The sequence below is a fragment of the Moschus berezovskii genome, chromosome 7, assembly GCF_049115385.1.
Source record: "Moschus berezovskii isolate FMDL1 chromosome 7, NW_MosBer_1.0, whole genome shotgun sequence".
Classification (NCBI taxonomy): Eukaryota; Metazoa; Chordata; class Mammalia; order Artiodactyla; family Moschidae; genus Moschus; species Moschus berezovskii.
This window is the reverse complement of record NC_142466.1, coordinates 36,576,825-36,592,189: the sequence shown is the minus strand read 5'-3', so window position 1 is coordinate 36,592,189 and position 15,365 is coordinate 36,576,825. Positions and strand designations below refer to the sequence as shown.

General features: G+C 36.2%; 1 protein-coding gene across 6 annotated transcripts in view; it reads right to left on the bottom strand.

Moving 5' to 3' along the window:
* Nucleotides 1-15,365, bottom strand: part of NFIB (nuclear factor I B) — a 261,129-nt gene that overhangs the window by 109,081 nt on the left and 136,683 nt on the right. For all 6 annotated transcript variants that reach the window (XM_055428211.2, XM_055428214.2, XM_055428215.2 and 3 more), the window contains exon 3: nucleotides 5,533-5,586. In XM_055428211.2, the coding sequence (XP_055284186.1) occupies nucleotides 5,533-5,586 (54 nt within the window). The remainder of the gene's footprint in view (nucleotides 1-5,532; nucleotides 5,587-15,365) is intronic.

The following is a 15,365-nucleotide window of genomic DNA, read 5'->3' as shown; positions in this document are numbered from 1 at the left end:
TGAGAGTTGGACCAGAAAGAAAGCTAGCACCAAAGAATTGATGCTTTTGAACTGTGGTGTTGGAAAAGACTCTTGAGAGTCTGTTGTACTAAAGATCAAACCAGTCAATCCTAAAGGAAATGAGTCCTGAATATTCACTGGAAGGACTGATGCTGAAGCTCAAACTCCAATACTTTGGCCACCTGATGCAAAGAACTGACTCATTTGAAAAGACACTAATGCTCAGAAAGATTGAAGGTGGGAGAAGGGGATGAAAGACGATGAGATGGTTGGATAGCATCACCGACTCAATGGACACAAGTTTGAGTAAACTCCGGGAGCTGGTGATGGACAGAGAGGCCTGGCGTGCTGCAGTCCATGGGGTTGCAAAGAGTCGGACACGACTGAGCTACTGAACTAAACTGAATTTTTAACAGCGGAGCCAAAAATATACAATGGGTAAAGGACAGTCTCTTTAATAAACGATACTGGAAAATTTGGACAGCTGGGTGCTAAAGAATGAAACTAGACCACTATCTGATTGTACTCAAAAACTAACTCAATGGATTAAAGTTCTGAATGTAAAACCTGAAACCATAAGACTTCTAGAATAAACTCAGTAAACTCCTTGATGTTGGCCCTGGTAGTGATTTTAAAATCTGACACCAAAAGCAACAACAACAAAAGAATAAACAAGTGGGACGACATCAAACTAAAAAGCTCTGCAGAACAAAGGAAACCATCAACAGAATGAAAAGCAGCCTACTGAATGGAAGACTCTTGAGAGTCCCTTGGACTGCAAGGAGATCCAACCAGTCCATTCTAAAGGAGATCGATCCTGGGTGTTCATTGGAAGGACTGATGTTAAAGCTGAAACTGCAATACTTTGGCCACCTCATGCGACAAGTTGACTCACTGGAAAAGACTCTGATGCTGGGAAAGGTTGGGGGCGGGAGGAGAAGGGGACGACAGAGAATGAGATGGCTGGATGGCATCACCGACTCTGTGGACATGAGTTTGGTGAACTCCGGGAGTTGGTGATGGACAGGGAGGCCTGGCGTGCTGTGATTCATGGGGTCACAGAGAGTCGGACACGACTGAGCGACTGAACTGAACTGAACTGAATGGGGGAAACTATTTATAAATAATATATCAGACAAGGGTATAATATCCAAAATATATAAATAAATCATACAACTCAATAGCAAAAGAATCAAAGAAGCTGGTTTAAACATGGGCAAAATTCCTGAATAGATGTTTTCTAAAGGAGATATACACAGATACATAAAAATATGCTCTGTATCATTAGCCACCAGGGAAATGCAAATCAAAACCACAACGAGATATCACCTTGAATTTGTTAGAATGGCTATTATCAAAAAGAGAAGGCAAGCGTTGGAGAGGATATGCAGAAAAGGGTGGGAATGTAAACTGGGCAGCCACTAAGGAAAAGAGAATGGAAGTCACCTGAAAAATTAAAAATACAACTATGATATGATCCACTGATTCTATGTCTGAGAAAATGAAAACACAAATTCAAAATATACACACTCCTATGTTCAATGCAACGTTATTTACAATAGCTAAGATACAAAAACAACATAAGTGTCCATCGATGGGTAAATGAATAAAGAAATTGTGATATGTATGTGGTACATACATAGAATAGCATATTATTCAGCCACAGAAAGAACAAAATCCTGCCATTTGGGACAACATGGGTGGACTTGAGGGCCTTATGCTAAAATGAAATGTGTTAGAGAAAGGCAAATACTTATGATCTCTCAAATATAGAATTTATATAAACATAAAATAATGTCTTAAATGCAAGATAATTATATTGCCAGCTAATAGATACACTTTATTTAACTTATTCAATTATTTATTTAATTCCATTTTTATTCCAGAAAGGATATAAGGTGACAAACCATTTGACATTTACCCAATATATGGTCTTAATAGTTCCCAGAGAGTTTGCCAAACTACATGCAAAAGCACCTCAAAAAACAATACAAGCATCTGACAAATTTTGCAAAAAAGAAAAGTAGGAGAAGTCCATGTCATTCTAGGTAAGAAAGCTCTAGTTAGTGATACTTAGAATGCTTCATAAGTTCTCAGTATAGAATCTGCAAAAAGTGTCCTAGGATTCAATGTTTCCTTGTTATATTTCCAAGAGACAACTCCCCACAAACCTACACTCTTCCTGAACTCCAAAATGAGGCATCCACTTCTAGCTGACTGAGGGGCAAAATTCAACTTTAAGACTGTCTTATTTTTCTTGGAAGCAACTACCCCAGGACTGGGCAAGAGACTCATTTTTTTTTATTATTTAAAAAGAAACAAGATAAAACATCCCTATTTTTTTCTCAATAAAAAAACTCTTTAAATGAATTTAAAAATAGTAAGTATCAAATATTCTTCCTCCTCCAAAATGTATAGCTTTTGTTCAAATACCTGTGACTATTTGCTTACTAAATACGCATCTCAAGAAGGCAACACTAAACACTAGTTTTAGTTTCAAAAACTAAAAGCCTATCTGTAGACTCCATACTACAGTATGAAGAGCTTCAAGGTCACATTTCAGAAGTTCTGAATCAGCAAGGAAGTGTCTCCATGTCAGACAGTCATGTCGGCTGGAGAAAATCCAAGCCAGAGGGATGCCCCATTTGTGGGAGACTCATGCAACTGTACTTAGAGGAGGATTGGATGCGATTTCCACCTTCATGTCAACAGAGGGAAACAGATTTCAAAGAGACTTTGCCTTGAAAAGATCTTGAATTTTTGCCATCTCTTCCCAAGTTGTTATGCAATAAACACAGAAGTAGAAGGTGGCAATGTCCAGAGGTTGCTCATCTCCCAGTGGAAAACTACCAGTGACAAGACAGTGCTCCCACTCAAGGCAATCTAGTTCAAAAGTTTACTTTCCCTTTGTTACAACAATGCAAACAGCAAAGTGATCTGACTGTTTCACTGCATATGGTAGTAAATTGAATTTGTCCATAAAGATATGGAGCTTTCTTCTTATACTAAATTTTAACTTCGGAGACTTCACACTTCAGCCAAAGCCAGAAAGCAGATGAACAGAGGCTCCTAAATTATGCTTTAAAAATACCAAACTGACTTATATTTATGAAAAGAGCTTATAATAATAAGTATAATTTATCCCTATTGACTGCAAAACAAAAATCTTAATAAGTTATGATTTTTTTACATTTCCAATTAGAAACTATTTAATATTACTAGTGGCTTGATTTATTTCAAGGTATTACAGAACAAACTCTTACTTTTATCAAACAGAATTCCTTCATAATCTAATGTTAGACCAATATATAACAATACACAAAGCAAGTTAAAATGATGAAATGCTTCTGAATCATCAAAGAAAATTCTAATTTTATTCCACTTAATTTTGATATTTTATCTGTTTTATTATATTCTATCTCTGAAAATACTGGTAAGCAATGTACAATTTACATGTACACAGTATTCAACTAATGATAGTATGCATTTACCTACAACATTCCAGTCTTAAGACATAATTCTCAAAAGGTTGATATCTAAGGAAAATTTAATAGGAAAAAAAATAGAGATGTTTCATCTTGATTGTTTCTGTTAGCCATATTATACAAAAACAGATACATTAATAACTGCTACACTGTATGTAGTAAAGGAAAAATTTAAGCAAGCTTCTCAACAAATAGTGAAAAATCAAATTCTGTCATTCCATAACTATTCTGAGATTATTCATTCAGCTCAAGCACAGAACATTTTTAAGTGACCATGATTCTTTCTGTACATGTTCAGAAATGCATTTTAAACAATAACAGCTTTATTAATTTCAAACCAAGCTGTCATTCAAATTCAAAGAACATATCCTTTGTTTAGTCTGACTTACAATACTTATCAACTCTTTTTCTAGTAAAGGTTTCCTTCCCTCCCAGTTCTTTGTAAAATGAGTAACGAAGCTTTTAAAAAATGTTTGGATACAATTCACTTTTGGTTATCATGCTACATAGAGGAAATGTTAGTCAACTAAACAGAAGAAATTTTAGTAGTTGAAGACAGTGCAAACTGATAAGTTTTCTCAACTTTAGAAAATTCCTGACAAAATTTAGTATATTCTAAATAATTCACCTTTGTTGTCTCATCCACACAAAAGACAAAATAATTTAACTGGAAATTACATTTAAATTCTTTCAGTTTTTCAATGTTTTGTTAGCAATTTGTAGTCATATTAAGTGATTTTGATGAAAGTAAAGAAAAATCAACATAGTATACATTTTAATATAGAGAGATTTGTTATCTTTGAAGGATATACTACTTTTGTCATATAATATGATTCTGTACAATATAGAAGAAGTTAATATGTTGGTGAAAAAATTTTTCCTAAGATAAAAATAAAGAACAAAATGTAGGCAAGGAAGAATCCTGCCTTCAATCTTTCAGGAAGAATAAATGTATTGACTTTGCATCTTTACTTAAGTATTTACTTGCTATATCTTTCTAATATCATTTTAAAGCAAGACTGTTCTGACATATTTTCTCGTAGTTTTGAGGATTTTTCAGGTATTTCAACTTCACATTAGCAAAGTATTATTATAGGAAAATCAAGCAATTAAGGACCTAAAACTGGGTCGACCTGTGGAAACTTTTATCATTACCTTTTATAAATCTGGGATTTATTTTCAATGAGAAGACACATGAGATCCTTTTGGGATGTGGAGAGTATATGTGATTGATTTGTTGTTGTTGTTGTTTTTGCTTTTGTTTTGGTTACATTATTCTTAGAGCATTCTTTTACTAAAGTCAGAGGTACAATTAAAAATCTTATAAGATTAAAATTTTAGAAATTCTTCTTTGCACTAGTTTTTACTTCATGAGAAAAGATACTACTCAAATCAACATCAAAATTCTATGTCTTCAAACTTGAGAAGAAAAACAAAATCATAAATACAGTATGATTTCTTATAAAAGCCATTTTTAGATCTGAAACAACTTCTGAAAACCAAGAGAGTATTGGGCATACATTACATGAAAGGAAAAGCCTGATTTTCATTATTTCCTGATTCTGGGAATTCTATTAAGAACCTTATGGAATAAAAACTCACTTGCAAAAATCCCTCATGAAGACATAATCAACCACCACCAAAGCCCACCTTTTAAAGTAATGAGATTTGATAAATTATAATAAGATTATGAAAATTTTTACTTTTTCTTGCACATTTTAAAAGAAACACTAGAAGGCTTTTTGGCTTTTCTAACAGCAGTGCATTTTAGCACCTGAAGGATATACAACTATAAAATACATGCATATTCATTTTCAAAGAAACACCAACAAAAAGTAAAACATTAGTGATTAGGTACATACTGATGACGCCAATGTGGAGGTATTTGCCACTGTGAAGGGTCTGAATAGAATCACATCTTGTCCCGATCATACCTGCCCTCCAGAACAAAATAGGCAGCTGACCAATTAAGGGATGTTTATCTATACAGTGGTACCTTTGTTCTCCAACAATGTCAGATTGCAAACGTCCTGGAACACATATTTACCTGGAGGATTCTTGGCAGGATCATTGTGGCTTGGACTTCCTGATTGTCCAGAATCTGTAAAGAAATCACAGAAAATGTTTTCTTTTTAATTTGTTTTGAAAGAATTTCACAATCATCAGAAGGACTTTAAAAAAAATTTTTAAGGTAGAACAATGAAGTCAAGTGTTTAAATAAAGTATACTCTCCTAAGCCTTTCAGCAGCATTTTATTAAACTACATGAACATCTGTAGATAAGTGTATATATATATATATATACACTTATTTCTTTGTCAAGAGAAAAAAAAATGTAGAGATCTATAACATTCATGGGGTAGGGAAAGACTTTTTTAAAACAAAAGGTCTGGCGACAATGCCACTGAAGGTGATTTGAAGGCTGGGCCTGTCAGGGGCAATATGAAACAAATCAGACACATTCCCTAAAAATGCAATTTGAGTGCAGTTAAACATGCTTTTTTAAAAAACCTGAAAGTGTTTTTATCCAATGAGTAAAAATACACAGAAACTAGAGTCCATTTTTCTAGGATTTCACGTGCATACACGCATATCCACTCCAATAATCCCCCAACCTACTGGATCCAGGCCCAGATTTGACTGCATCCCATAATAGCAATCGATTTGCAAACACCAAGAAAAGCATAAATTACTAGGTAGAAACCAACATGGCTTTGTGGAGAGTAAATTGTTGGATCAATTTAATTTCCATCTGTGATAGACAGACAGACTCGGCAGATAAGGAGAAAGAGATCAATGCAGAACATCTGAATTTCCTATCCCACATTATTCCTCATCGATGATACAGAAAGGAAAACAGAAGCTACAGTACTGTTAGGAAACATGCCTTCCTAACTAATCTGACACTGTTGTGTTTGGCTCACTCTTTCCTCTATGTCCCCTCTGCATTTATCTGTGTCATTTGCGCCATATTATTATACACTTACTTGTAAGTTGCTTTGTAATCTTCTTTTATTGGTTCTAGCATTTAGTTTTGTCTCCCCAACTAAATTGCATGCTCCTAAGCAGAGGCAGAGATTCTGTCTACTTCTTTTGTGTCTTCCTCAATGTGCTGTTCACGGCTGTGAATGCACTGGGCTGGATGGCTCAGATTCAGCAGCTTTCTTTGCTTGCCCAGGAAAGGCATTTTTGAACTTGATAGTGAATTTCAACAAATGTGACAGGTGGCCACAGACAAAAGTCTCTTTCCCCAAACCTGGTCATTACACCTTAGACGGATCCAGTCTTATTTAAGCAGAAACATCTTATGCTGGTGCTTTTCAGCAGGGCTACTCTGCTCTTCCATTGAAGTTATTAACATACGGCATTTGCTGCTTCTACTATTAAATGCAAGGACACCTTTTTGACTTCCTTTTGTATAAAACTTGGTTATTTATTTCTGCCCTTCGCCTCATGCCTGCTAACTAGATTTAATGCTGAAATCAGAACTGTTCCTTTTCTTCCCATATCCTTGCCTTTTTTCTTTTTCTTCTCCTGCCCTTTTTTTTGCCCTAGAACACTTTTTATAAAATCTTAGTAAATATATTTAATGATTCCCACATTATCCTCCAATTTATTTCTAATTTTCCCAAATGGAAAAGAAACTAGTTAAGGACTACTCCTGCAGTCTGAGTTCCGGCTAGAGTCATCTCCAGACAGTCAAAGAGAATAAGATTCTCTCCAAAAGGTTTGTCTCACCTCCCATGAATTCTGTTAGTTTTTCTGGTTTTGAGGCAAGACTCAGTGACTTCTAACTTAGGAGATCAATCTTTCTCTTTCTTTCTGCCCATAAAAGATGGCACAATATTGGCTACTTTCCAGGCATGGAGTATGATAGCTATATTAAAAAAAAAGATAAATTACACAATTTTGCTATAGCCTCAGCTATTTCTGCCTCTAGTTCCTCTGACAAATGTCCTTCAGAATTGATACTACGTTCCCGCTTAATTTCTCAAGTTACTCTAACATTTTGAGAAGTTTCTACTTACATGGTGTACCTATTGACCAGGGCCTCCCCATGTTTTATTTTTAATAAAGCTACTTCACATTTATGGATATCTACTTCATAAAGTTGGAGAAGGAAATGGCAACCCACTCCAGTGTTCTTGCCTGGAGAATCCCAGGGACGGGGGAGCCTGGTGGGCTGCCGTCTATAGAATTCTTCACATTTATGAAAGTCGAGGCATTCATCCCTTAAGGAGTTTAATGCCATCTTCATGACAACACAATGGGAGGCAGATTAAGGCTGTCTATCTGCAGGGGACAGGAGCTGTATACTCCAGGTGAACCTCAGCAGGTTTAGTAAACCAGTTTCAAAACAGAACACAAAATTCTTTCCCAACATCTTGTTGCTGAAGTTTGGATCAGTAAAGAATTACGGTCTTTTCCATTCCTAAGAAAGTAGTCCGTTAGAACAATGACACACCCTGTTACCACAACAGCCCATTTGAAAACTCTTATTTCTTCTACTGCAAATTACCCTTTTCCTCCATTTGCAACAACTGCAGACAACAGCTTCTTCAACCGAAAAAAAAAAAAGAAAGAAAGAAATTTCTAAAAAAAAAAACACAAACACAAACATTTGAGGGAAAGCTGAAGTAGACCCTAAATTTGATTCGTATACTTGCTTTTAACAATACCACTTTCGAAAATAATCTGGCATTTACTGACACACAATGACAGATTTTTCCCTCATAATCCAACGTCTGTGCCTTCTCATGAAGTAAAATAGCATAAGTGGGATCCCCAAAACACAGAAGAGGCCCTCTCAAGGAGTGAGCAGGAGAACATTTACTTCTCCAACAGTGAATTCTAACTCTAATCTATTCTTAACTCTTATGTCACCTCATATCAGTGGTCACTTAATTCCAACTGCTGGAAAAGGAAGTAACCAGGGAGTTGCAGTTGGCAGAGAAACCAAAAATGAACTGTTATTGTGGTTAACTTCAGAGAAAGAATTACTCAGACCACATCTAAAACCCTTCCAATCCACCACCTAGGTCAAATTACTCTATACCCAGAGGTTTACTTTAACTGCTTCCACCATTTGTTCAAGTTGTGTGTGCAAATGTGTGTGTACCCACACTTCATGTATTACAGTGAATCCCAGCTCTGTCCCTCAACAGCAGTGTGATCTTATTACTTAACTCTTAGGGTCTTCATCTTTAACTATAATACTACCTAATCTACAGAATCACAGAAAACATTTTATTATATAAGCACTAAGTACTGGTCAGACACCTCTTACACAATTAATTATGTAAAAGATATTATTAAACACAAAAAGGACACATTCAAAAAATGACTAATATTTTTAATGGACTTTCAGTAAGAAAGGGAGAAAAGGGATATGAATAAATCTGTCCATCCCAGAGTAAGCATCTAAAATTGTCTGTGTTGAATTAACTGAAGATGGGCAAGTGTGTGCCTCTTGAATTCCTCTGTAAATACCTTGGTCCCACTCTCCCAAAAAGGGAGGGAGGCACTGCTGCCATTTTGAGGCTCTCAGGGAGCTGTCACGCTCAAAAGTCAGGAGTGAATATTACCTTCTGGAAGACTGAAGTCTTTGAAGAAGGAGGGTGGTCAGCACGGGGACTGTGAACTGACCAGCACACTGAGTCTTGAGATGTTGATGCCGTGAAGAAAGAGAGAGGGAAAGGGCTCTTGCAGGCAGCAGACTCAAACCAGTCCTATCGTTTCTTTCACATTTTGTTTTCTCTTCCTTGATCTCAATCTATATCTTTTACACTTCTCTGTCTCTTTGTGACTTTACAGAATGTAGGACTGAAATATATTTTGCATTACATATAAAACTCCTACTACTCAATCTTCGTGTTTTAAAAGTGTGAATTAAACACAATATATTTCTTCTAGGAAAAAGAACAGTTAATGAAGCCGTTTCTAAATTAATGCTTTTTAAACCATCAATTTCTCTTCCCCAAATTAAAGATTTCAGGACTAAGAAAGGTTCTCATCTATACATGACAGTTATGAACTTTCCTTCAATCCTTTTATCCACTCCTTTTTAAAAAGCAGCCAATCTTTCATGTTCTTCTACTATCCAAGCCTCACCTAAGAAGTAACCAAGTTTCTCTAATGACTAATTTTGTGGAAAATCCTGGGATACTTAAGTGATCTAGATGACTTGTCCAAAGTTACATGGCAACTATTAAAACATGAGTTCTCTAAATGGGCCACCCATTAAGACACCCTGCCTCTTGAGTGTTTATGAAGCAATCTCATAATCAGGCAAAGCCAAATGACATTTCACTCAATTAAAGATTTCTGGGAACTTTACATTCCCCTAATCTCCCTCCTCCCCCATTGTTTACCAATATATTCACAACCTTCTTCAGAAATTTAAAAATCCTTAAAATCCCTACACATATTTTCTAACTGAAATTGTAAATAATTATTACTCTCACTGATGTCCATACATTAACTGATGCTTTAGAAAGAGGCCAGGGCCAGCTTTAAATATATTTAGCTTGGATTCTCACTAAATAAAGGAAATTCTAGTGTTCTACTGATAATATGGTGGAAGTCCAATAAAATGTTTGTTAAATATATAAGATAAATAAATAATGACCTGTTAAATGTTTGTTACTGAGTACTAACTTTCTTGGGGGGCGGTTGGCAGAGGTGGAAGGGGATGAACTCAGTTATCTGATGTGCTTGGATCATCTCAACTGTGAAAGATATTTTTGAAGGTCATTCACATAAGCATCAATTAAATGAGAATCAATAAGGTTTATGGAGTACCTTCTGTATTCCAGTTACTAATGTTTGGAACATAATGAGTTCTCCGTAATATGTATTAAATTTCCATTTAATAATTTTCACTATTGACCCTTAAAATATTGTTTCAAAAAGAAGATTATACACTCTACACCTTCTAGAAGTTCAGAGGTTACTCAGACAGAAATTCACAATTTTTTAAAAAATGAACACCATGATAAAGAACTATGTGCTATGCTGTGCTCGGTTGCTCAGTCACGTCTGACTCTTTGGAGCCCACCAGGCTCCTCTGTCCATGGGGATTCTCCAGGCAAGAACACTAGAATGGGTTGCCACGCCCTCCTTCTCCAGGATGGGAGCTATAAGTGAGCGTATATCAAGAGGAGATAATTGGTTCTTCCTATGACAGATAGGTAAGGACATGCCATAAAATATATCAGAGGGAGGTGACCTCAGGAAGAGGGTCTTGAAAAATGAACAGATCTCACATCTTCCTAATACATATTCCTCTTTACTACCAAGGTAATCTCTTTAAAACCTAAAACTGCTTAACCTTCTTCCCTGCTAAAATTCTTACATGTATTCGCAATACACAGGAGAAAAAAACTTCAGAAACTTTAGGATGCCATTCAAGGCACTTTGATCTGGCCTCTACCGACACCTGGGTCACACATTAGCCTTTCAGTTCCACGAGTGTCACACGTCCATTTGATGCCCCTGAGTCTTTGCACATGGTGTCTGTCTTTTTTCCTCCCTAAATTCCTCCATGCTGAGGTCATTCCTTTCAGATTCTGAACTATATGAAGGCAGGGCACTGCCCTCCTAATCTTTGCAATAGTGTCTCACAGATGTGTTTGTCAAATGAACAGAAAACGATTTGTCTATAAACTACAGAGGTGCGCAAAGAAGAAAGACCAGGCCTGCTTCCTCAATGCAGAAACATCTAAAAATAAATACTGTAAATGAAATTATTTACAAAACAGAAATAGACTCTCAGACACAGAAAACAAACTTATGATTACCAAAGGGAGAAAGAGTAGGGGAGAGATAAATTAGGAGTTGGAATTATCAAACACACACTTCTATATATAAAATACATCACCAACAAGGACCTACTATATACCACATAACTATATTCAACATATTATAATAATCTACAATGGAAAAGAATCTGAGAAATAATATGTATATGTATAATTGAATCATTTTGCTGTATACCTGAAAAGTTGTAAATCAATTATACTTCAATTTAGAGTAAATAAAGTCTTTAGAAATTATTCACAATAAAAAAAAAAGAAGAATCAAGCAGACAAACCTTTTGTAACAATAAAAGGGGAGAGAGACACAATTCCCAGGGTGGGTCTCCCAGCCTAATGTAAGTCTCAGTTCTCCCTTTAATTTCTGAAGAAATATTTGGAAATTGGAGGGGGTAGATAAGAGGAAGTATTTTGAGACAGAAATTCATGTTTGGCTTTCTCCTACAAAAAGGAGGAGATGTTTGTGGGGGGTTCCAGGAAGCAAGAAGGAAGCCAAGAAGCTTTTGATGACCTTTCTATACAGGCTGTCTTTCTACCCCAAGGTGACGCTTGTTTTAGGAATTCACTTTATTTCTGACACCATGACTTGAGTATCAACAGAAAACCACATTTGAGAGGCATTAATTTTATATATAATTGTTCTGGTGCAAAGAAGCGATTGCACAAGGTAACCTGTCAGGTCCCTTCTGGCTCTAAAATTCTGTGACTGTCTAACAATATAGCTTTTATATCAAGGGATATCAGAAGAGTAAATGAAATCCACACTGTAACCTGTTAACCTACAGATAGCCTCCTGCTAGAACTAAAATTAGTCATCATGTGATAAAGGGCCCCTTTGTCATATTCCTCTGCTTTAAGCAGGTAAAGAAACAGCCCATTGTCAACTAAAGAATACCACGAGAGTTTTCTAAAGGCTTAGAATAGTCCCCTTCTTTTTCTCCAAAATATTATTAACTACCAACATACTAAAATAGAATATTTTTATAAATTACATATATAGTATGCCAGGAAGAACTTAAGAAAGAGAAAAGCCACTGTAAGAAAAAAACATGAAGGAAGGGATACAAATCCATGTACTTTATAACAAGAAAAAGTAAGACAAAAACCATCCACCTTTTACAAGGAGAGAGAAGAAAACTATTCTTCTCCTACAAACCTCCCTATCCCTGTGTAAACTGTCCTGCCTCCTTCTTGGGAGTTTACTTTCTATGAGCACTGATTTCCCTGGCATTTGTTGTTAGCTTGTATAATCACAATTCTAAGTACATAATTTGCTGTAGTTTTTTCACCAGCACAGTAAAAAATCTATATAGCTTCAGGTTTAATGGATGGCTGTTTCATCAACTGGGATGACACAAAACTAGAGTTTTGCAATATTTCCTTTTTCTGCTCTTAAATGGTTATTAGAATAACATAAAGAACCTGGGGAAACTAAGTGCTTCCTTATCTCTCATAAGCATGGAAACAGGCGGCAAAATGCTCGCACTCTCCCTCTGCGCTTCAGTCTGCCATTCTCAATAGGCCACTACAGGACACGGCATCGAGTTCCCTGCAAAACTCGGGTAACCAGCCATCCACGGGAAGTGGTCGTTAACTCTGTCACTTTGTTAATGGAGCCATCCACATATTTTTGCTGAGTCTGTATCCATTCCCCTAAACTCAGTACTGAGCAGGCAGAGAAATTAAATCTCTCCCAATACTTTTAGCAGATTCAAAATAATACTTGGAATACAAGGCTTTCTACATATTTTCAATCATGCATTTTAATCTATATTATTTTCCATCTGAAGACCCATACCTCTAGATCTCATTTTGTATTGGTTAACATGGATTTTAAAACATATCTTCAACACAGCAAAACACAGAGATTTTTAAAAAGTTGCTATTAAAAACAATTGCTATGCTGAGGCTCCTTACAGATAAAGTAACTTATTTAACCAAAGAAAAATATACAACAAGAGAGTAGATAGATACTATCCCCTCTATTTCTTATCCTACACACTCCACTAGTTCCATTATTAAACTTTCTTTTAAAGAGCTACTTTCTCTTTCTGCTTAACAGGAGGATTAGGTTCAAAGCATCATATCTCAAGGATTAAAATAAGGATCTGTTTGAGCTCAAGACCAGAATTTGTTCACAAATGATTAGCCAGAAAATATAGGGCACTGAAATTCAAGGGGGGAAAAAAATCACGTACCCATTTGAGAGGATATCTATTCATGCCAGGAGACTATTCACCAATGCAGATGGGAAGACCCCTGCACAAGAAGTATGAAACCTGCCAACACGTCAGACCAGAGGTTTGCACTGCTTCATTAACTAGCACCAAACTCTCACAAATGAAAGCAGGGATAATTGTATCTGACCTTTCTGGCCTAAGATTAAGTTCAGTGACTCTCTACTGATCCAGGGATTGAGTGAACCAAAGGTCACAACCAGGCTTCATCTAAACCTCTTGATTGCGAAAACTTTAGTTTATAGAATGTAAAGATACTATACTGGTCATTGTCAAGATTGCTAACTTTCTACACTGTGTTTTCAATTAAGTAAATAAAATGCGGTAATTAAATCAAGATTGTGTAATATGTTTTTGATTTGTAATCTCATTTAAATTAATTAACTGACTCAATCCTTGTTTCGGTTTTAAACCATCCTAGTTAGGGAAAGAATCCCTGGGAGAAATCCAGTTTTCTATCTTTAAAAACAAGGAAAAGCAATCTGGCATACTTTAAAACTGAAAAAAAAAAAAAAAAAGATGCACCAGCAAAATATAAATACAGAGGCAAGAGTGTTAGTGTAGAAGAAGGAGGAGTTTTATGGCATGGTTTTGACTAAAAAAAACAGATCTCACACTAGAGAGAAATAAACCAAAACATTATTTATTCAAAACATTTCTTTTCCAATTTTATGAAGATTGCATGTTTGTTGGAAGCAAAACATTTCCAGCTGTATTTTAAGTTTCTGAGGAGAGTTGTAAGATTTATAATCTTTCATAAATGCTGCCCATATCTTATAATATTAGAAGAACACGCCACTGCGTACTTTAGAAAACAATTTGCCAATGCACTCTGCCACATGAAAACAATGAAGCCCTTTCCAAACCCCACCAGATCCAGGAGGAAAAGATGAGATGAATGTTCTGTCTTTCCCATCTGGGAAACATTGTGGATTTCAGCTATACTATGTAATATACTTTTTTCCCCCCTTGGAAACCACGAAACCTGCATTTTATAGCAAGGTATGTAGTGCAAAGAGAATGCTGGTGAAATATGAATCTGAAAATGAAAACCAGAATGTCATCGGGCTCAAGAGCATAATTGTGAAGGCAAATTGAAAAATCAATGCAAAATTTCAACATAAACCAAATGCAACATTTGTGATCCTATTGGTCTGAAATGTTCTCTTAAAAGGAAACCAGGGCAAAAAACAAATGCTCTTTCCATCAGTGTCCTGAACAGCACTGGTTACTCTGCCTGGCACAGTAATTCATTATATGCTTTATTTTTTCCTGGGGTCTTTATGCGTTATTCTAAGTTCTACACATGGCACACTCTGGGTACATATGGCCCATCCGTGCTATATCATTTCTTGTTGTTGTTGTTTAGTTGCTAAGTTGTGTCCGACTCTTTGCGACCCCATGGACTGTAGCCTGCCAGGCTCCTCTGTCCGTAGGATTTCCCAGGCAAGAATACTGTATTGGGTTGCCATTTCTTCCGCCAAGGGATCTTCCCAACCCAGGGATCGAACCCCCCTCTCCTGCATCTCCTTCGTTGGCAGGAGGATTCTTTACTACTGAGCCACCTGGGAAGCCCTATATCATTTCTTGTATTTCTCTCAAGCTTAATACGGTATTGTTTATCTACATTAAAACCAGACATAAGACTTTCTAATATTTTGCTGGCAATCTTTCTTCTCAGGGAACAGGACATGTTTTCTCACAACTGTTTGGAGAATCAGAACTCCTGGGTTCCACTCAGTAACCACCAATACCTGTGCTTTGACCCTAAGCAAACCACTGCATGCCTGAATCACTTTCCATCTTGCCCAATCACTTAAAACTGAATTT